At 44.5% G+C, this 24,195-nt stretch overlaps 1 protein-coding gene across 1 annotated transcript in view; it reads right to left on the minus strand.

The window, feature by feature from the left end:
* LOC122814512 overlaps positions 1 to 24,195 on the minus strand; it is a 393,708-nt gene that overhangs the window by 142,476 nt on the left and 227,037 nt on the right. Inside the window, exon 6 of the mRNA XM_044087086.1 lies at positions 10,930 to 10,952. Within this exon, the coding sequence (XP_043943021.1) occupies positions 10,930 to 10,952 (23 nt within the window). The remainder of the gene's footprint in view (positions 1 to 10,929; positions 10,953 to 24,195) is intronic.

Consider the following 24,195-nt stretch of genomic DNA (forward strand, 5'->3'; position numbering starts at 1 on the left):
CACTGTTCAAAACTATCAAACTCCGGTTCCACCCTAGGCCTCTTATCAGGCGGGGGCATAGAACCTCTAATCATAGTAATCAAATCTTCTGCCATTTTAAGCATATGTTTCTTAGGTACAGAACCCGAAATGCTAGGAGAAGCCCCCACTGAAGCTGAACTAGGCCTACCTCTCAAAGAAGTTTTGGCAACAGAAGGAGAGGCTCTAACTACCTTGGGAAGAGAGGGAAGAACAGTCACCTGAGAAGCCCCCTCAGCCTGGCCTACCTCCTGCGAAGGCACATCCTGTAACAGTATAGTTTCTGCCTGGGACTCCATGGAAACTCCTGGCAAAACCTCCGGCTCCACTGAGCCTTCTAAAGAACCGACGTCCGGGACCGCCGGTTCATCAACCCTAGGCTTCACTGTTTTATCCTTGCGCTTCTTGGAGGAAGCGGGCGTCGGAGCATCCGACGGCATTTTATAATTGCAACGCTTCCCAAACACTAACCTGGCACAGTCTAACCTCCTCTTAATAGTGCGTTTGTTAAACCTAGCACAAGAGCGGCAACCAACAACGTCGTGCTCAGGCCCTAAACAAGGTATACACAAGGTATGATAATCCCTATGAGGTATCTGTTTCCCACAAGAAATACAGTTATTCACTTTTTCTGACATCCGGTAAAATACTGAGGCAAGAAAAAACAAAATGTTCTAACGGGTACTTAGCCAACTCTGTTTCGGTCTGAAACTCCGGTTTCGGAAATATTTCAGAACGCCAACCTGCACTCGCAAAACTGCTTCTGCATCGGACCATGCGGCAAAAAAGACCGAGGATATGACGTCGGTCATGCGCATTAGTACCCTGACGTACTGACGTCAGTCTAATGCGCCCTGACCGACGTCAGCCTTATACTCTGGTATTCGGGCCGACTGGACGCGGACTATACCCAATAGTCAGGACTGCAGCAATGGAAGACGAAGAACATCTGTCTCATGAGCTGGTGGGAAAAGATGGGAGGGTCTGTATTATAATGAGGGTCTGTATTATAATGAGCAGAAATAGCAGAGGCATGTATCTTAATGGAAGAGAAAGAGAGACCGTTATGTAAGAGATCTGTCAAGTAAAGTAGAATTAAGGTAATGTTAGGAAGAAGAGGATCAGAATCCTGAGCCTGCATCCAGGAACAAAATCTTTTCCATTTACCTGCATAAGATTTTCTAGTACCAGGACGTCTGGCTTCTAAAATGACATCCATAACCTGCCTGGGTAGGAAAGAAGAAATCAAAGGTCTTGGATTAACCAGGCCGCCAGGCTGAGAGTTCTGACATGAGAGTGTAGAATCTGACCCTGAAGTTGGGACAGAAGGTTCGGAGACTGAGGTAAAACCCAAGGGGGCTCTAGACATAGGCTTTTTTAGAGTTGGATACCAAAACTGCAGAGGCCAATTTGGAGCCAGCGAGATTATCATCTTGGGCTTGTCCTGTTTTATCTTCAAAAAGACCCGTGGAAGAAGAGGAAGAGGCGGAAAGGCATATCCAGAGAGGTTCCTCCAACTGAATGACAGGGATTCCACCTTCCAAGCTTCTCTGTGGAAAGTCCTGGTGCAAAAATTCTGTAGTTGATGATTGAGATGGGATGCAAAGAGGTCTATGTGAGGACATCCCCAGACTGCTGTTATCATCCTGAATATTTTGGTGTCCAGCATCCACTTGTGTGGATCCGAAAGGTTTCTGCTCAGACTGTCTGCCAGGAAGCTTTGTTTCCCTGGTAGAAACTGAGCTTGAAGATCCAGATTGCAAGCTAGAGCTGTGTTCCATAGATCCATGGCTAGTCTGCAAAGGGGGTAGGAATGAGATCCCCTTGCTTGTTTATGTACCACATAACTGTGGTGTTGTCTGTCCGTATTAGTAGTTGTCCTGGTTGTAAAAGATTCCTGAAGGCCAATAGAGCTTTCTGAACGGCTAACATTTCCTTTAAATTGATATGTAGGTGCTTCTGATCCTTTGTCCAAAGGCCCTGCAGACAGTTGCCCTGAAAATGGGCTCCCCAAGCATAATCCGAGGCATCCGTGGTTAGAATCTGAGTGGCAGGCGGCAGACGGAAGGGTTTCCCTTTGTTTAGAGCACATGCCCTGGACCACCAAAGAAATTCCTTTTGAAGGCAAGGAAGGACGGAGATCAGTATGTCTAAACTGTGGCAATGCTGAGACCATACACTTTTTAGGTACCACTGTATTTTCCTCATGTGAAGTCTTGCATATGGTACGAGAAGGATGCAGGAGGCCATGTACCCCAAAGCCTGCAGGAATTTCCTTGCAGATAGTCGAGTTAAAGTTGCCAAGGTTTTGAAAGTTGAAGCCAGCTGTAATTGTTTTTGGGATGTCAGAAATGCCATCTGGGTTGTGGTGTTTAGAAGAGCACCCAGAAAAGTTATCTGTTGTGATGGTGTCAAATTTGACTTTATGTTTACAGAGAATCCCAGGAACTTGAGGAGGTTCTGTACAAATTCTAGATGCTGGAGTAAGACATCCTTGCTGTCTGCCTGAATTAGACAATCGTCCAGATAAGGGTAAATTTGAATTCCCTTGAGTCTGCAGTAAGCTACTACTGGAGCCAGGCATTTGGTGAAGACCCTGGGCGCATTAGACAATCCAAAGGGCAGCGCAGAAAATTGAAAAGTGCCTCGATCCGGCCTTGAACCTGAGGTATTTTCTGCGATCCTGCCTGATGGGAATGTGTAAATATGCCTCCTTTAAATCCAAAGTTACCATCCATGCATCTTTGGACAGCATTGGAAGTAGCTGCTGTAGAGTAAGCATCTTGAATTTTGGAATCTCTAGAAAGGTGTTCAAGACCGACAGATCCAGAATGGGTCTTCATGAGTTTTGCTTCCTGGGGACTAGAAAGAGCCTTGAGTAAAAACCTTGTCCCATCTCTGAAAGTGGAACCAGTTCTATGGCATTCATAGCCAAAACAGCTTCCACCTGGTTTAAGGCCTCCGTCCATTGATGTTTTGGAAGGTCTGGCCATCCGCTTGGCCTTGGCAAGGTATGAAAATGGAATTTGTAACCTCTTAAAACCACATCCAAAACCCACTTGTCTTGGGTTATTTGAGTCCAATTTTGATAAAAAAGAGAGAGAGTTTTCCTCAGAGAGGGGCTTCCAGGCAAGAAGTTCCTGTAGCCCAACAGAGGGAGTTCATTGAGTTTGTTTCCTTTGAGTTTGTGACCTGTCCTCTCCTCCCCTAGGGGTGGAAGCAGTCCACTGTCTTGGTCTATAAGAAGCTTGTGTTTGAGGCCTTCCTCTGGAGCGTCTATATCTACCCCTCTGAGGCCTGTCTGAAGTGGGAAAGGACCAATTTTTTGAAGGCCAATTCCTGCTGAATCTAGGTGGCCGTACTTGTAAGAAATATTTAACTGTTTGCATGGATTTCGCCTTATCCTCCATCTTTTTAATCACCTCTTTAGCTTTTGATCCAAACAAAACATTATGCTGAACAGGAGCATCCAATAATTTAGCCTTTACTTGTTCAGGCAAATTTTGTTCCTTTAGCCATGCATGCCTTCTAATGACTGTGCCGGTGGCAGCAGCCCTACAAGAAGCCTCCAAGGCATCAAATCCACAGTGTAAACCATGCTTCTCAACTTGTTCAGTGGCATGCAATAAGTCATGTAATTCCTTATCATCTGCACAGGCAGAAATGGAAGTAAGTTTTTGTTTTAAAACAGACAAGAGAAATTGCTGGTATTTCAGCATATGAAACTGACAGTTTAAAGCCCTAATGGACAAAGTAGCAGAAGTGTACACTTTTTTGCCCCATCTTTCTCAGGATCGAGAATCCTTTTCAGTAGGAATGGGATTTTTGGCAGAAGCGGCCTTAACTCCCTTAGGACCCTGAGAAATGGTTTCAGGGTCAGCAGAAGGGTTCTTGTATAAAAACTGGTGGGAATCAGGAACCCTGCAATATCTATCAGGCTTAACAGGAGCAGGAGGAAAAGAGTCAGGGGTTAAGTTAGCCTCCGAAAAGGCATCATCCACAATATCCAAAACAGGAGGAATAGCCGGGGGTCTATGTTGGGGAAGAAGAAGAAAATCCCTCAGTCTTTTCTTACATTCCGAATACTCCTGTCCTTCCCAGTGGAAATGTTCCCTCATTTCATGCAAAGTTTCCCCAAAAGAGAAATCCTCAGGGGGAGAAGCTGAATGAATAGATTCCTCAGCATCAGAATCCTCATAAGGAGTGAAAGAATATTCCTGTTCAGAAGAAGAAACTGAAGAAACAGAAGCCTGATCAGAGGAATCATAATAAACATCCTGCCTTGGCCTCTTATCTGGAGGGGGATGTGAACCCCTAATCATAGTAAGTAAAATCCTCCGCCATCTTGAGTAACTGTTTCTGCGACTTGGGAGCCGGTTCAGAAGAGGCCTGTGTAGCAGTCTTTGATTTAGAAGGAGTCTTTGCCTTTGTCTTTGGTTTTGCCTTTATTAGAAGCTGAGTAGGCCTGAAAACCCCTTCGGAAGCCGGTACCTGCACAGCGGCTCCGGACCCATCCGAAGGAGCATTGTCCGAAGGTCCTGCAATAGAAATATTTAAAGGCCTGGTTGGCTCCTCATGAGAGTCCGTTTTGGCCATCGGTTCTGAAATGGCCGACAGGGGCTGCAAAAGCGCCTCACTGACGACGGCCGAACCTGAAGATGGCTCCGCTTGTGCACTATCATCAGATTTGGACCTCAGAGGCCTGTCTTTATCCTTGCGACGTTTGTGAACTCCGGTAGCCGGAACCGTATCCGACGACATTTTGTAGTTAAAGCGCCTACCGAAGTAATGAAAAGCAAAATCGTACCTGCACTTAATTGTACGTTGATTGAATCTAGCACAAAACCGACAACTAGCTACGTCGTGGTCGGGGCCTAAGCAAGGAATACAGTAAGAATGAAAATCCTTATGAGGTATTTGCTTCCCACATGAAATACAATTATTAACTTTTTCTGACATCGGAGTGGAGCAAGAAAAAAGTTTCCCCAACGGGGTACTTAGCTTTGAATGGAGAAGAAAATCTTCGGACTGAAGTTTATCAGAAAAAAACGTCAGGAGTCAGCCGATCGGCACTTGCGAACTGCTATCACCGCACGGCAAGAAAGACTGGAGAAGATGGTGTCGGCTGTCAGCTTTGTACTCCTGGCGCTCTGACGTCAGGGAGCATGGTTGAACAGCCGACGCCGGACCCATACTTTGGGATTCTGGCCGACCGAGGACTGCCTGCCAGCAGGGGAGAACCCTACAGTCATGACTGCAATAGTGAAACACGATGAACATCGGCTCCGAATTGGCTCCAAGATGATCGGAGCTGAAGTAAGCTTGAGAAGCACCGAAACCTCCTTCGGCACCGAAAGCTGTGGAACCGAAGAAGCCGGCTCCGAAATGGAAAGTATTAACTGCGGCTCCGAAACCAATGGAACCAAGCCAGTGGACCCTGCTGTAGACCCTGAATCCTGCGGCTCCGAGACCAATGGAGCCGAGGAAGGAGACACAGCTTTAGGCCCCACAGCCAATGGCTTCGAGACCAGTGGAGCAGAGGAAGGGGACATCGACCTGGATCTTTTCTCCGGCAGTTCCGAAGAAGAGGACAGAGCCAGGGACTTCTTTTTCGACTTAGCCCTGGACTTTTCAGCCCTGGACTTTTCAGAAGGAGAAGAAACAGCTTCCTCAAAGGAGGGTTTAATTAAACCCTTCAGGATAAGTTTATTTTTTCTCTCCTGCAAGACTCTTGAAGAGAAAGCATGACAGAAACTGCAAGATTCTTGCAAGTGTTTGGCGCCAAGACAGTATACGCAAATTGCGTGACCGTCGTTAGTTATCTTATAGCTACACCTTGCACATTTTTTAAAACCCAATAGCTTATGTTCTTTATCTTTGGTAGACATGATACAGCAACACAAGTTAAACACTGGGGGGGGGGGGGGTGAACGGCTAAGTTAAACGCCGAGACACAAGATAGGGCAAAGGCCCTCTAACTAAAACGGGCCTAGCCCGTCAAACAGAAGGATCACCACACAACAAGAAAACAACAATCCCACTCAAACAACGTCAATTACCACAACGTAGCTATGAAAATAGCTTTTGAATATAAATTCTCCTACAGAAAACTACTAAGAGATATGAAAATATTCACAAAGAGGGTACTTAGCCACAGCCAAGTTGAGACCACGTCGATACTCCAAGAGCGGCAAATGAGATCTGGGGGTCTGGGCGTGGTGCATCCTGGGATATAGGGTTGGCCCAGCCAATGAGAGACTTCGTGCTAGTCAGAACAGCCAAGTCGGAGCCGATTCTCGGCTCCGAGCCCATCAGTATTGAATGTAGGCGAGATAGGATCACATTACATCAAAGAGTTTTGTAGGTAAACTAGAGAAAAAGTTATTTAACTTACAGAAAATAACAAAGCTAAATTAACTCAAGAGTGGAACCTTCATCTGTTTGCAAAAGTAGCAAATGAGATTGAAGTCAATACAGGTTAAGTAGGGCACTATGGTTAGATGGAGGAGCTCGAGAGTTGGAGCCAAAGTCTGGGTAAATGTGGCACTCCAATCCAAGGACAGGATACGAACCCATAAGAGAGGAACAATGAAAAGGACATAAGATACAGAGAGTTGGAGCCAAAGTCTGGGCAAATGTTGCACTCCGATCCAAGGACCGGATACAAACCCATAAGTGAGGAAGAATGAAAAGGACATCAGATACCAAGAGTTGGAGCCAAAGTCTGGGTAAATGTGGCACTCCGATCCAAGGACCAGATACGAACCCATAAGTGAGGAAGAATAAAAAGGACATCAGATACCAAGAGTTGGAGCCAAAGTCTGGGTAAATGTGGCACTCCGATCCAAGGACCGATACGAACCCATAAGTGAGGAAGAATGAAAAGGACATCAGATACCAAGAGTTGGAGCCAAAGTCTGGGTAAATGTGGCACTCCGATCCAAGGACCGGATACGAACCCATAAGTGAGGAAGAATGAAAAGGACATCTGATACAAGGGATTAACTCGATCATATGCACGTGCTTCGAAAGGCTGCTGTTAAAGCAAATATTTTTTGTTAATAACTCCAGAGAACAGGTTTAGCACACCAACTCAAGAACAAAGTAGAAACAGTTGCCTCCAAGCTTAGGGGGCCTATAACAAGAAGATAACTAGCAATCCTGTAGATATACTAGAAATGTTTTGGAAATTTTATGAAAATCTGCATAAAGCAGAGAAATACGGAAATCAGGAAAAGGTACAAATGAAAATATTTATGGAAGAATTAAATATACAAAGGTTAGAAGTAGAAGAGGCTCAATTACAAACAGGTTAGGAGGAGAGGAGATAAAAATGGTGATGTATTAACCAACCTACAGGAAAGTCTCCAGGAATAGATGGTATTCCTATGGAAGTTTGGAAATAAGGAGGGAAAAACTGAAAGATCTGGAAAGTTTTGTTTAACAGTATTTTAAAAGAGAAGCACCAACATCCTGGAAGAAAGCAAGGATGATGGGATGATGGCTATACTACGTAAAGAAGGGAGGAGGAGAAGCACCAACATCCAAAGCAAGGATGATGGGATGATGGCTGTAATACGTAAAGAAGGGAGGAGGAGAAGCACCAACATCCTGGAAGAAAGCAAGGATGATGGGATGATGGCTGTAATACGAAGACCCATCAGATCCAGTTCATGCAGGCCTACTTCACTTCTAAACCAGGACTAAAACGAGCAAGTATAGGGCTAAAATGACAGACAATGCCAAAATTGATAGATATGGATCAGTGTGGTTTTCTGGAGGATGGGCAAACATTAACACACGATGATCCAGAGGAAGCAGAAAGTAGGAAAACACCACTGCTGTTGGTAGGTCTTGATGTAAAGAGTAAGCTAGGATTTTATGAGCAGGGAAATGGAAGCATCTGCATTCCCTGATAAAATTATAAGGTCTATTACGAGGGTATACGAGGAATAAGCGGTGAAAATTAAAGCATCTGATTAAGTTCTGTTTAAGTAGTGGAACCAGGCAGGGGTATACTCTTTTCGCTTTGTTATTCACTTTATATTTAAGAACCAGTGGCAAATAAAATAAGATACTCAGAAATTCAAGAATATAATTGGTATGGTAGTCAAGAAAAGCAGCTATATTTTTAGATATTTTATACCCAATAAAACCAGAAGAGGATTTTAGTGTTGTAGAACATTTTGAGACCGTTACAAGTCTTTTCTGGATACAAAATTAAAGATAAAACAAAGGCAATAGCTGTAAAACTATGTACCTACACACAAATTGGTTCAGCAATACCCATATTTATGGGGACATGATAAAAAGAGGAATATGGATACAAAAGGGATTCTATTATGGCAGCTAAGGACACGTGGGAAGAGATTAAACAAAAAGTAATACAAAACTGAGAAATTGGAAGCGCTGATTTATGGATAAGGATAGCAAGATACAAGCAATCAAAATATTTTTAGTCCCTTTAGTTTTACACAAAAATTCAGGCTTATTTTTACTACTCAAAGGAGAAGTTGTTGATAGCAATTAAAAGTTGAACGACTATCTGGGAGGGGAAGATAGCAATAGTCAAGTGGTATAAGCTGATCCTTGCAACAGAACAAGGTGGTTTGAGAGGACCTTATTTGAAGGGGTATTTTAAAGCAACACAGTTAAGGTTCCTATACAAAGCACAAGCAGAAAGTTATATTTCAAAAGTGGAAAGGGATGATGATAAAATGGATGAATCTCAGGAAACAAGAACCACCTGGGATTTTGGATGCGGATCCAAGAACAATAACCACACAGAATATTACATTAATAAAGTAGCAGAAAGTATTCTAAAAACTAAATCAACACAGGAATGGAAAAAGGAGATTCTGCCAACAGGGATGACTGCATTTAGGGATAAGTAAAAGCGGGCTGGAATTTACTGGAGAAAAGAAACCAAGGTACTGGAAGCAAACAATCAGAGTGGGAAGGGTAAACGAATGGGAAGAGGCCAAGAATTCATTTAGACTGCAGGAAAGAAATAGTCTTCCACGTCAAGGACTGTTATCAGAGTATAAACAAAGAGGAAGAAATAGGGGTCTCCCAAGTGAAAGACCAGCACTGCTAGAGTTTAGTACAATCAAGATTAGAAGGCATTATTAAAAAAGCAATAATTAGTAGAGCATATAAAACACACTTGATAACTAAAAATCAATCAGAGGAGTTTAGAGAGGATTGGGAAGAGACTGGATAAGCAATTCACACAAACAATGGGGGTGTTATGTATGACCCCCAAATAATTTAGAATCTTTGTCTGGAGGTATTTACATAGACATTTTCATACCCCAAGTAGGCTCAGGTAGACAGCAAATGCTGAAGTGTGAGGGGGAAGAAAGAAGTAACTGGAACATATTATTTGGGAGTGTAAGGAGTTGTTAAGACTACTATACCATAAATACTGGGTCAGCAAATTGGTACAACTAAGGAAATTATTTTTTGAGCTATGATACAGAATCAGAATTGCCTAAACATAGTAAAGCCTTGCTGAATCTAATTATCATGGCTGCCACAAAGCAATTACTAAAAAATGGAAACTGAAGTCTAACCCAACTGTACTAGAAGCAGTGACTATAGCAACAGAGACAAATGGAATTAGGATCTTTTAAAAAAGGGCATACATGCAGAATGTTTTGGAGGAGGAACAAAGTTTTAAAAAAGGTAGGATTTGAATGAGTTATGTAACATTTGACTGACAATGACTGGATAGATTATAAATGATGCATGTTTGTAACTAAACTAAGACATGTTGTACTTTTAATTTGCTTATCCCCAATGCACACAGCGGTTGCAGCAACAGTGGTGGGTCCCTCCCTTGGAAACTACAAGCAGACCACTGTTGATACGTGAGTAGTGGGCCTATCCATCTGTAGAAATGCATTCCACTTTACATTTAATGGCCAACAGGTTCCCGCCCATAGAAAATGAGAGAAGACTGATTATGCTACATGGGTGGTAGGCCCCTCCCTCAGAAATAAAAGTTGGGCACGAGCCACCGACTGGTGCGGGGGGGGACACACGAGCCACCGACTGGTGCGTGCGGGGGGGGGACACACGAGCCACCGACAGGAGCGTGCGGGGGGGGACACACGCCACCGACGGGTGCGTGCGGGGGGGGCACACGCCACCGCCGGGTGCGTGCAGGGGACACACGCCACCGGCGGTGCGTCTGGGGACACACGCCACCGACGGGTGCGTGCGGGGGGGACACACGCCACCGACGGGTGCGTGCGGGGGGGGACACACGCCACCGACGGGTGCGTGCGGGGGGGACACACGCCACCGACGGGTGCGTGCGGGGGGGACACACGCCACCGACGGGTGCGTGCGGGGGGGACACACACCACCGACGGGTGCGTGCGGGGGGGACACACGCCACCGACGGGTGCGCGGGAGGGAGACAAGCCACCGACGGGTGCGCGGGTGGAAGTTCCTTCCTCTGAGAAATACAAAGCGGCCATTGGCTGCTCACAAAACCCCTTCCCACATAATATAATCATTCTCTGCTCTGTTAGCACAAGCTGCTAGCCAGACTGGGTAACTGGCAGAGTAGGTTATACATCCTGTTCCTGTACCAGTGGATTAGTGAATCAATTCTGTTGGTTTCTGGGATACATCCTATATTTCATTTGTCAGGCACTGTACCACCCTAATTACAGGCCCCATGCAAACCCTCACTATCGTCAAGCTTCAACCACTACTTCAGCTCTTCTTCATATTACTGAAGAATGTTCACAAGTACATAGACATGCACACACATACTGATACTGACATGCACAGAAGTACACAAACCTTCACATACAGCAACATTTACAATAATTTACTGCAGAAATGACACAAATGGTCCTTTCTATATACATACCAAACCAAACAATCCATACTTACATTTCTTCAATTTCCTTGGCTCCCTGTATTAAAAGAAAGGCAATAATGTCACTTTGATGAAACAACTTAAAGACTTGATTACAAATGATCCGTTTTCGTTAGCATAGCATAATCCTTCAGAGGATTTTTCATGGAACATAAAGAGACACCGATATTATAATCCAGGAAACATTACGATAGAAGAGATTAACATTATAATTCATTACATATTACAATAAAAGCATTTAAACAAAACTCATTTTATATTCTGTTTCTGGCCACCCAAGTATCTCACAACCATCAAAACCTCACTACAACATGGTTCATTCTTCATCCTACTATTTACAGTCATCTGACACCGAACAGAAGGTGACTGCTGAGAACCATGGGAAATTTCACTGCAGGAATGAAAGTTGAGCTGCAGCAGTCCCTATTTCTATTTCCTTAGCCAACTGACAAGCTCTCACTTCCATACATAACCTTAAATTCCACTACAGCACTATCCACTGCTGAAGAACCCAGCACATGGCCTGATCCTTATGGTCCATATCTGAATGCCTAACCTCTATGGAGTTACAGTAGAGCACGGGACTAGGCTACCCCTACAAAGAATAAATAAACCAGTGCCACATACTCTGTCCAGTCCCAGCCCTGCCAGCCCTTCCAGCATTCACATCAGTAGCACGTTACCCACTATGCCAGACAGCTGCCACAGTCCCATAAGATTCAAACAAAAAAGAATGAAAAGTACATCACCTGTCATTTTGCACTTACAGGTTGACACCTACCTGACAATATGGTCAGCATACAGCTTACCAAGGAGACCCCCATGCAGGGGAACAGTGTCCCTGCTATCTACATGCAACAATCTCTTGGATCATTACCCCCTAAGGGGTTAAATACAGTGTTCAAAATACAGTGTTCAATTGGAGAATGCTGCATTAACTGTATAGCTGTTTGTTTAATGTAATGAATGTAATCAATGTGTTTGTATATAAGGAGTGTTTTTTAAATGAGATTGTATACTCTGTAAAGGCTGTTGAAGCAGAGGCCCAAAAGAATTTTAAGAGCTTTTATTTTGTGATAATAAACCAGTTTTTTTTTTTTATTCCTGACCATTGGTTTTGTAGTTTGCTCCAATCTCTTGGATTCCACCATCACAGCACAGAGGCTGAAAGAAATAGGATCAAAAACTCACACCAATCAGCTTGATGTGATCACTTATCAATCTGAATCAGAGGCATTTTTTCTATAAAAAATTTGGTAGTTGAAGACAAAGGGTCGCCATAATCCTTAAGGTAGCAAACGCTGCAAAACTGACAGCCTGGGTCTGAAATGTTAAAGTCTAAGCAGCATCCTGTGTGCACATAAGCAACTCGAGTTCATACTGTTCCTGCCTCCTGTGGTGAGGTCTACTGATCAATAAATAAACATATACAGCTGCTCATTATCCACCAAATAAAAACTAAAATCTTATGATTTAACTAGTACACCGCAGTCCACAGCAGTAATGCCACTGATGTACCACCATTCAAAGCGTAGCCTACACTTTGTGGAGTAGAGGGATATGTCCTGACTGCAGCTCAGGTAACTCAGCTCCAAAGTAGCATCTCAGGTGTTTGATGGCAGAGGCAGAGGAGGCTGCCTCCCTCTGGGTATGACCACTGTTCCACTACATTACCTAGCCTTAGCCAGCGAGTAAATGTGGGTCATGAGTAGGGGGCCAAACCACAGGCTGGCATGGGAGTGACCAACTGAGCTGGTTAGGATATCTGCTCCTCTTCGGTACATGTGGAAGAGTACGACACACGTTCAAGATGTAGCGGGGTAGGTTGTCCCTGCAGTATATGTGCACACAGCATTATGGGGGTAGATAAATAATGTTATCATTGCCAACTGCCAAGATGCTGGCAAGAGAATCAACTCACCAATGCCTGCCTGAATGATGCAACCCTAGGAGATTTGGCAGGACTCTCACCACCTCTGGGGAACAAATGGGCTAATGTCCAGTTGGGAAGGCCTTGATGGCTACAAGGAAAGAGGTGGGAGATGCAGGGAAAAAAATACTTCAAGGTGCAATGATTTCTTGGTAACTGAACACATTAATATTGTTCTCTGTGAAGGAATAAAATTATTCTACATTTAAGCAATGTAAATTGAGAAAAACCTCAGTAGCATTTGGGAAGTGGCATATATTTTTAAAATCTATAAAGTCACTTAGAATGTAAGGCAGCTTTTCAATTCTCTACTTGTACTTTCACTTACACATCCATAGGCTGATAGCCTAGTAACCACTTAAGAGCCATTTTAAACCTAGTCAAGCTTACTCCAAATTTACCAAAACCCTGCAGACGTGTGTCAATAGGGATTTTATCATCACAATATGTACACATTAAGCATTTAGTGTCTGCTTTCCTATACCTTACAGTAGGTTTCCCTACACCCTACTGAGTTCACTAGAAAGCAGTTGACAAGTGACCAGTCTGTTACTTGTCTCAGGTGCAACAACGCTTACAGCAGGACAACCTGATGGAACTTGCACCTATCCAAGCAATTCTGCATTTTCTCTCTGCTGCAAGCGCAAAGCATTAACAAGAAGAACTGTCAGTTGGCTGAAGTAGGATTTAATTTATGCAGTTCATTCATTAATGACAGTTGGATAATCTGATTTCCCCCACTTGGTATGAATAGCATTGCGGGTTTACCCTGAAAAGAGGACACTGGCCTAGTGAAACTAACCCACTCAACACAGAATGAGCAAGTCAGTAAATAAGTAACTACTCCCAACACTGTTAGCCTCCCTTGGACATGCTAAACATCATACGCTAGCGTACTAACACAGGCAAATGGAAAACATGACAGTATGCAGATTAAAGCCCTACTCCTTTTCTCTATTTTTTCATGACTTTTTTTAATACAGAGAAGCGATGAGCCTCTATACGCTGCACGTACTATGAGCCTCGATACGCTGCACATGCTAATACAGAGAAGCAATGAGCCTTGATACGCTGCACATGCTAATACAGAGAAGCGATGAGCCTTGATACGCTGCACATGCTAATACAAAGAAGCAATGAGCCTCGATACGCTGCACGTGCGACGAGCCTCGATACGCTGCACATGCTAATACAGAGAAGCAATGAGCCTTGATATGCTGCACGTGCTACGAGCCTCGATACGCTGCACATGCTAATACAGAGAAGCGATGAGCCTCGATACGCTGCACATGCTAATACAGAGAAGCGATGAGCCTCGATACGCTGCACATGCTAATACAGAGAAGCGATGAGCCTCGATACGCTGCACATGCTAAGCTCTTCTTTTCCTCTGTTGTGTTCTGTACCTTAGTCAAGTTACTACGGATTCATTGTTGACTAACTCTGGAGAGCACCCCACTCATACTCAAAGGTGTCGTACTTCATAGCCATCATGGATCACAACTTAAAACATCCAGTCCCCCAAGGAGTTCAGGAGAGAAGAAAAAGTAAAGAACAAGCAAAATGCTCAACTGCCTGGCAGACTTGGTGTGTAAAACAGTACACAGAGATCAAAACATAGCATAAGCTTGATCAAAAAGCTGCACTCGTTTAGAAATAAAAAAATAAGTGCAACCAGAAACAACCCATTTCAGGACTGAGTATTTCAGTCTCAACATGTGAGCCAGAAAATTCATCAAAAACTAAGTGGCAGCATCTATGAAAGCACAAACCACAGGTACTTCAATGTCTCTTTTACATCCTGCACTGCTCTATCCCAACCAGAGCTGCTACACTTCCCAAGAAAACTCTACAAGTCAGAGACCACTAAAATCATCAACTATGTTCTTGAAGGTCTTAGGAAGCGAACACCTGCTATTAAACAAAAATTAAGAACACATGGATCAGGTCAGTGCTAATGTAACTACATGGGCCAGATTTCAAGAGAGTTGCTCTCAGTGCAAGTAACTTACTTTGATGTAAGGCATATCCACAAACAGGCTTACATTGCGGACCACATTCTAAAAGACTTAATTTGGGTGTAAATGGTTCATAGATGTTTACTAGGCTAACAACCACAAGGGCTTCTTTAAGCCTGGCCATGCAACCCAAATCTCGGACAGGTTCTGGTACCCTTGAAAGTGTATGCAAGGGCTTGAGAGGTGAAACATTTACAAACAGGGACTAGGGAGATTAATCGCTTATAAGCTGCCTGTGCCCATTACACACACAGGTGCCTGTGCCCATTACACACACAGGTGCCTGTGCCCATTACACACACAGGTGCCTGTGCCCATTATACACACAGGTGCCTGTGCCCATTACACACACAGGTGCCAAACTAGGAATGAATTTCCTGCTCCTCATTCAACTGTCCAAGATGCACTTGAATTGGGTTAAGGAGGAATTCGGCTTCACATGGATGAGGAGCCTATTCCAGAAAAGGGGCAGTCTCTGGGATACAGCCCTCTCTCTCTCTCTGTCTCTCTGTCTCTCTCTCTCTCTCTCTCTCTCTCTCTCTCTCTCTCTCTCTCTCTCTCCAGCAGGTCCTATTTACATCACAGGCAAGGTTCAAGTCTTTAGAATGGTTAATTCTGGTGTTGTCTGTTTTGCACCTATGCAGACAGTCCATTACAGTGGAGTCAGACAATGCCTTGTATGCTAGGCATAGATCTACCCTCAACACCCTGTAGGAGACAAAATACAGGGGATAGGGCCTTGAGGTGTCTGCATAAGGCATGTTACTTAGACAATGTATTCTTTTAGTGAGGAACCTCTGTGGGCATTTCAATTGCTGGATATGCCTGGATAGGTACATACGAAAGGGGGCATTGTACTCAAACAGGTCTGATGAATGCCGAATACAGTAGGACAATGACCTCCTTGGACCTAGATTCCATACCTTTGTTTATAAAGTGCACAACACAGACTAATTTCCTCACTACTGTAGACACGTGATGGTCAAAGGCTACATTACTGTCTGTGCATGTCCCCAAGTCTGTGACTACTGGGTCAATTCTTAGGGGTGTGTTGTCAGTATGACAGTTACCAGTGGTGGACGACTTCCTGAAGGATACTATTATGCATTTCTTGGCAATTTAGTTTTCGCCCATGAACTTGGCACCAGTCGTGTGTCAGCACTTTCTGGAGAACATTTGTGTAAGTGGGCAATTCAATGACTGCTCCCAGTTTGCAATCATCTGCAGATTTAGTCAGCCAGAGGCCACGGACGTTGACCTTTACTTCAGAGAAGTAAATGCCAAAAAAAGGAGCAGTCCCAGGACCAATCCCTGAGGGACGTCACTTGTGGCTGGCCTCTCTGTAAAGGTGGACTCCCCAGTTCCAACTTCCTAGGTCCTGTCTGTATGCCAGCTTGCTATCCACTGGGTGACATATGGGCTTGTACCAACCCTCAAGTTGGTCAAGAATGCCAGAGTGGGGGATTGTGTCAAATGCCTTGGCCAGGTCCAGGTAAGCAATTTGAACCATTTTGCCCTCATCCATTGCTTTTGTGACCTTTTCAAAGAAGTCCACCAGGTAAGCATTGCCCTTGATGAAACCAAATTGGGTTGTATCCAGAGTCTGGAGATTTCCTATGCCATTACTGATAATTTCCATGATTCTTTCCATGGCTTTACATATGAGACTAGTGAGTCTGTAGTTTCCAGTGTCTGTAGATGCCCCAGATTAGTGCACAGGGATGACTGTTGCCATTTTCCATTCATGAGACATGAAGCCTGTTTGGAGGCTACAGTTAAATAGCAATTCCAAACAGCCTGACAAATCATGTTTCATGCTATTCAGAAGGCACCTTGGAATACTGCCTGGGCCCACTGATGCAGAGTTCCTGGCCTTAGAGTGAGCATTAAGGACCTCTTCCCTAGTGGCAGCAGGGGAAGTTGCATTTGATGGTATTTCTGAGGGAAGGTTGATGGGGAGAGAGGGGTAAATTTGAATTTGTCACATGATAGGTTTGCTAGATCTTCTGGCTCAGTATAGGTGGCTCCATTTACAATGAGCTCTGCACACAACTGCGTATTGCTTTTGAGGCCACAGACATAGCTAAAGAATGCCTTGTGGTTGTCCTTGGCCTGGGAGGCCAAATTTACCTCAAATGTGGTTTTGGAAGGCTTTATTTGCACTCGGAATTGTTTGTTTAGGTTGATGAGAGTGGTTGTATCCTGCTGGGGTGCTGCACCTCCTAATTTTTGCCATGATTTTCTTCCTTCTGTTATGCAGCCTGTTAATGTGATTCCACCACGTGGGCTTGTTTTGAGTTAGTTCTGTACTTCTTCCTGGTGGGTACAGCTGCCTCTATGCAGCTATCAACATGCTTGTATAGGATTTCTGTGTGGGGAGCAGTGTTCTCAGGGATTATGGGGGTTTAAAATTTTGCCAGGTTATCACTTAAAAGTAGGAAGTCAGCCTTAATAGTTCCTGAATATGCCAGGTTTTAGTCTTACTTCAAAGGGGATCATTTTGTGGTCTGACCTTAAAAGAAAAGATATTACACTAGGGGTGTGCAGCACTCTCCCATATTAATGAGGACCAGATCCAACATGGTTGCACCCCTTGTTGGTGTACTGACAATCTGGTCCAGGAGTTTGTGTTTACAAAATCGAGGAATCTCTGTGCCAGTGCGTTTAGTGTCGTATAGGATTTCAAGTTAATAGTGGGGATTCTAAGTTAATAGTGGGGAATATACAGGACCCCTACTTTTTTTTTTTCAATACAGGCCATGGGCTCTTTTACATCCACCTGAGCTACCACCAGCTCAAGCAGCTGTGACCTCAGTTTAACACCTTATCTGAAAGATTGAGCACTCAAGAGGGCACCACCCCCTTATGATACACTGCAGTGTTTGCAATCGACCTAGCTGGTGTGGGAATAGCACCCACAGCCTTCTACACCAAAGGTAAGTGTGCTACCTGTTGCACCACTGCTAAACAATGCTAACAGGTTCATAGTTACTAGGCATGCAATCCTACATACCATTAAGGAGCCCAGCTCGAATCCCCAACTGCTCCAAAGCACTCTCTGGTTAGTGACTTGCTCAGTTAAAGCAGGTAAACGACGGTGGTAAGATTCAAACTGTGCACCTTTGCATCAGGAAGCAGCTCATTATTATTATTAGTCCTCTTCACTGCCGGTCACTTACACTCGCAGCAAGTCTTTTGAAATCTGGCTCCATATTTCTTCCCAACCTCCCAGTTTTGTGTCTCTGCATATCTTTTTAATTTCATTTCAATTCTTTGCGAATGACTAGGGTAAGTAAACTGATCCTCAGATATCTCATTCACGACCATCATTTCTACAATTTATTTTTTTATTTTATTTATCCTTTATTACAGACAGGATAAGTCACTTGGTTAGTTGCCCCTCTTCTGGTATTTACACTACTAGGAGAAATTTGGCCAAGGTATCAGGGAACTTCCAAGACCTGTACTGAGTGAATCATTATGTTCCCGCATCATTTCTATCTGCGGAGGCAGTGCACTGTATGTGCAACAAAAATGATCAAAAATCTTTGTCTATAGGTTATCTCCTGTATTTAATTTTTTTTTCACTTTTTTTCTGCTAGTAACACCATGTTCAAGCATAACAAATTTACTCTATGTTCATTCTTCTAATTTATCTCCACCAACATTTTTACAATTTTTATCTGCCAATGTTTCCGTAAGTTATAAAAAGCTACTCCAGTTCCTTCCACACCTCTTTCACTCTTCAATAATCTCCTAACCTCTCCTGTCAAATCTTCTAACATTCCTTTCTTAAACTGACATTTTTCTCTAACTACACCCTGCACATCCAAAAGGATCTGTAAAAAGCTGGCAGCTTTTCTTTCCTCTTGCACTTCTCTTAAGACTTCGGATATAAAACAACAACATTTCTATTTTCAAATTTCCTTTTACACATGCATATTAATGACCTTCTCCTTTACTTACATTTTCCTTATCTTATAATCTTTTTCATCTTGTGTATTTATTCTTTTATTTTTCCTTAAAATTACAACTCAAACATACTCTTAATCATGTATACCACTACATATTTTCAGCTCCTCGTACAGCACCTTGTTCTCTACCACTATACTGTAGACATGCATTATTATTAATCGGTGTCAAACTTGCTCCTACAGCAAGTTAACACTCTTGCAGCAATCATTACTATCACATCCACAATTTCTACAGTTTTACTACTTTTGCAATTCCAGACCAGGAATCTTGTCCAATAGTCCATATAGCATATTCTCCCCCCAAAAATTAAATTTCCTTTTCTCCTTCTCTAAAAACCCAATATCCATGAGAACTATAAAATCAGCCTCTATTTTTCGCACCATTCATACAACTATTGTTCTTCTTGCATCCTTTTTATACTATTTACGTGAGTGCCACAATAATTTAACTTTCTTTTTTTTTACCCTTACTCACATTTTTAACCTTCTCTTTCTACAGCACATTTTACTCCCTCCAAGATTTTATTTCTTCCTCTCCCAAGCTGTTTCTAAACGCGGTCGGCTTCCTAAACGTTAAATGTTATAGCAGCATCCTTTCCCACACTCATTTTTACCCCTCTTCTTTTAGTACCCATTTCTTATTGATCCTCATATCCATTCTCGGTTTCAAACACATCTTCATGCAATAACAGAAAAATTTAACCACAGTGACCTTCCTCCCCACATTTTCTATAAACTAATTTACAGTTATTTACTCAATGACCATATTCACTGCACTGCCTCATCTTCTGTTTTTACAGTCTTAAATCAGGGGTAATATGTCCCCACAAAAATGCATCTAGTTGCCTCCAATATTTAATATATTTTCATTCATTATGACATTTAACAAATATTGTACCTTGTTTAAAGTATGCAATAAAATCCACAACTCGTATTACCCTCAATCCAAAACTTTCACTCGCTCACCCAGCTTTTTACATCATAAATATTAGAGAGCTAAAGTCTTTATTTTTTCAACCGCATATTTAAGATCTAATTAAAAGATATTCACGCCACAGTCTACAATTTTGTCATATTCAGTTCAAACTGTTCAGCTAATGAAGCAAAAAGTTATTTCACAAATAAATTCATCTAGACACAGAAATTAGAAGTTATGTACTCACCATAACGTTCCATCTGAGTAGGTACTTCATTTGTCTGCAACCTGTGGGGTCTCGGATCCGAATGGCAGCTTTCCAAGCTTCAAGATCAGAGTTCCTAGCTCCTCCCCTCTACCCATAATCCCGTCACCACCACACTACCTCAGATCGGTTTTGCTGTATCACCTGATAAACCTGTACAATAAACAGTTTCAGTTATTCTCAAAGAATCATAAATGATCCTAGAAACCCGATACAGGTTAGGGGGATGGCAGGGGGGGATGGTTGCAGACAAATGAAGTACCTACTCAGATGGAACATTATGGTGAGTACATAACTTCTAAATCTGAAGTAGTTACTTCATTTGTTCTGCAACCTGTGGGACAGAGTCCCCAGCTACCTAAACAAAAAAACCTGGGTGGCCTATGGAAGAATATTCCGAAGCACCGCGGAGCCAAAGGACGTCCTGCTTCTATATATCATGTCCAGCTTATAATGAGAAATAAACGTATGAGCAGAAGACCAGGTGGCTGCTGAACATATGTAGTCCAACGGCATCCTGGACCAGAAGGCTGCAGAAGTTGCGATGGACCGTGTGGAATGTGCACGAATTTTAAATGGGGTTGTTTTGCCCGATGCCTTGTAAGCCTGAGAAATACACTGACAAATCCAATTAGCCAGTGTCACTTTGGAGACAGGTTTCCCCATGGATGGGGGAGCAAAGGACACGAACAGTTGATCAGCCTTACGAATGTCTTTGGTCCTGTGCAGGTAAAAACGCAACTGTCTATGTACATCTAGTGTATGCAACATGTATTCTCCCTTATTTTGAAAATTCTTGAAAAACACTGGCAGATTGATAGTCTGATTGATATTTGCCACAGATGCCACTTTTGGTAAAAAAGACGGGTTAGTCCCGAGAGACACACTGTCATTGTGAAAAATAAGGTAGGGAGGTTTCATGCACAAAGCTTGGAGCTCTGAAACCCTTTTAGCAGAAATTATGGCTACCAAGAATGCCGTTTTCCAGGACAGAAATTTAAGAGGTACAGAAGCTGCAGGTTCAAAAGGAGGTTTCGTTAAGGCTTGCAGAACAAAGGTTAAGTCCCAAGGGGGAGTCACGGATTTCACAGGTGGCTTGAGAAGGAAAACGCCACGCAAGAATGTCTTACACAATTTTGTAGGCGCTAGGGATCCTAATCTGTCTCCCACATGAAAATGGGATATTGCTGCCAACTGTACTTTCACCGTTGATGCACTGGCCCCTTGTTGAAATATCATGGACAAAAAATCCAAGACTGTAGGAATCGGAACAGTAAAAGGGTTGAGACCCTGGCTGTTAGCCCAGATAGAAAATAAGTTTCCACTTGCTATTATAGATTTTCCTGGTGGACGGTTTATGAGCCGCTACCAGAATAGTTTTCACTGGTGACGAGATGCCGGGAGTCCTTGCCATTAGTGGAACTGGATCAACCAAGCCGTGAGCTTGAGGTTTACCAGGTTCGGTGTTGGGCACCCTGTTGGGTGCGAGATCAGATCTGGAATGGGATCCAGGATTAAAGGGGAGGAGAGACTGTGAGACCCGCAGGTATGGAAACCAGATATGACGAGGCCAGAATGGGGCTATGAGGATAATTTTGCTCCCCAACCGTGCGGCTTTCTGAATGAACTTCGCCATGAGCGGAAGCGGGGGATAAGCACAGAGTAGACCGGGAGGCCAAGCATGAATCAGAGCGTCTCTGGGGCTCTCCCCTTCTGGGGGAAGAATTGCGAAGAACTCGCTGCATTTTGTGTTTTGGGGAGTAGCAAAGAGATCGCAGCGAGGCCAACCCCACTTGTGGAAAATCTCCTTCGCAACTTTCGGATTGAGAGACCACTCGTAAGGACTGAGAATTACTCAACTCAATTTGTCCGCCAGGATGTTGGATCGTCCCGGAATGTGCGTTGCTATCAGAAAGTGGTTGGTGGATATCACCCATTCCCAAACTCTCATGGCTTCTCGACAAAGAGGGTAGGATCTGGTTCCCCCTTGTTTGTTTACACACCAGACCACTGACATATTGTCTGTCTGTATTGCAATCGTTCCTAGAGGTAGAAGGTCTTGGAGAGCCTGCAACGCTAGAAGCACCGCCCTCATCTCCAGAACATTTATGTGCAAGGTGGTCTCCGACAAGGTCCACGTACCTTGGATGTTTCTGCCCAAACAATGCCCCCCCACCCTAGACGAGAAGCATCCATGGTTAACGTGACCTGGGGAGGGGGAAGCACAAAAGGTCTCCCTTGCCTGAGTTCTGGGGAGTGAAGCCACCAAAGGAGGGATTCCCTGCAAACCCTGCTCAGGGGGATGGTAGTATTCAATGGATGGTGTAACAGTGACCATTGAACTTGGAGTGTCCACTGTAATATACGCATCCTTAGGCGAGCATGGAGAAAGAGGCCGATAGCCTGCCATCGAGCCTAGTGCTCTCAGGACTAACTCCGCCGGCGGAGCTTTGGTGCGAAGAAGAGCCAAAACTTGGAGTGAGAGGCTGGACAGCCTGTCCGAGGTCAAGAAGGCTCAAGAAGATCGGGAATCTAGTCTGGCTCCTATGAAATCTAATGCTTGCACAGGATGAAGAAAAGACTTCGGTATGTTGACTGAAATGCCCAAACTGTTGGCAAGAGACAGAACATAGTCCCTCGCGATACAAAGTTGATGCCTGTTGGTTGCTGTGAGGAGCCAGTCGTCTAGGTACGGAAACACCCTTATGCCCTGAAGCCTCAGGTGGGCCGCAACCACTGCCATGACTTTGGTGAACACCCTGGGGGCTGAGGTGAGTCCGAAAGGAAGGACCCTGAACTGGTAATGACTGGCCCCTAGCCGGAAGCGGAGGAACCTCCTGGACCGTCTGTCCATTAGAATGTGGTAGTACGCGTCCTTGAGGTCTATCGAGCACATCCAGTCGTTCTCCTGCATTAAGGGGAGAATAGACTGTAGAGTGACCATCCGGAACTTTTCTTTGGGAACAAACATGTTCAGGGCGGACAAGTCTAGAATGGGCCTGAGGTCCCCCGTCTTTTTTGGCACCAAAAAGAACCTTGAGTAGTAGCCCGATCCAGATTGGTCTGGGGGGACCCGCTGGATGGCTCTTTTTTCTAACAAATTTGAAATCTCTATGGTCGCCGCCTCTCTTTGATTGGGTGGGACATCGGGGAGGCAACCACCTGAGGGAGGATGAAATAGGAAGGGAATTTTGTAGCCTTTGGATATAATTCGGAGCACCCATTGATCGATCGTGATGGACTCCCACATTGACAGGTGCTTCGTTAAACGCCCCCCCCCCTCCGACAGCCTCCAGAGCTGGACAGTCGGGTAAGCCCTCAGGGCTGCTGCGCGGGACTCTCGGAGAAAGGCTCCCTAGACCCGAAGTTACGCGGTCCCCCTCTGCCTCTGGGCCGGCGTCCAGCCTGCGCCCCCCTCTGCCTCTGGAGGGTGCGGAGTCCGAAGCTGGATAGGATTGCTGAGACTTACGGAACCACAGCTTCTTTTGCCCCTTCTGATTCCTTGAAAAGGAACGTGGGGGGCTCGAGAAGCGGACTCTGACAGCGTCTTCCCGTCCTTCTCGCTTTGGACTAGTGTATCGCGTACGGTCTTGCCAAAAAGCGAAAAGTCGTCAAAGGGTGCGATCGCGAAGGACACCTTGAAAGGTTCCGCGAAATTAAAAAGGCGGAGCCAGGCGTGGCGTCGCAAGACAACACCTGCCCCGCTGGCCCTTGCGGCTCCCTCCGTAGCATAAGACAGTAGCCGCATGGACGTATTTGAGATGGACTTGAGAGTGGCTATACGAGTCAAGAACACGGTTTTGTCCTCGACCGACATGGACTCTGGTGGAGCTGCAGTGTATTCCTTGATCAAGTCCTGTTGCAGCCTGATGACATGCGCCATATAATTCAGCGCCCTCACAGAGAAGGTTGCTGAAGCAAAGGTCCGCTTCCCTATATGGTCCAGCGCCCGGGACGCCTTGTCCGGCAGGTGGACCATGGAGCTCTCCTGGGAGAGTTCTCTCTTAGTGGCAGCAGCCACCAACATGGCATCAACTGGAGACCCTTTAGCCCAAGCCTGCCTATCTAAAGGGGGGCTAAGGATTTTATCCGGCCGGTGTGGGATAGGCTCCACGGTGTCGGGCTCCTTCCAAGCCCTGGTAGTCAGGAGATCTACCAGGGGATCTGCGGGTGGGGA

Source organism: Protopterus annectens, chromosome 10.part0 (assembly GCF_019279795.1).
Source record: "Protopterus annectens isolate FY-2018-M chromosome 10.part0, PAN1.0, whole genome shotgun sequence".
NCBI lineage: Eukaryota > Metazoa > Chordata > Ceratodontiformes > Protopteridae > Protopterus > Protopterus annectens.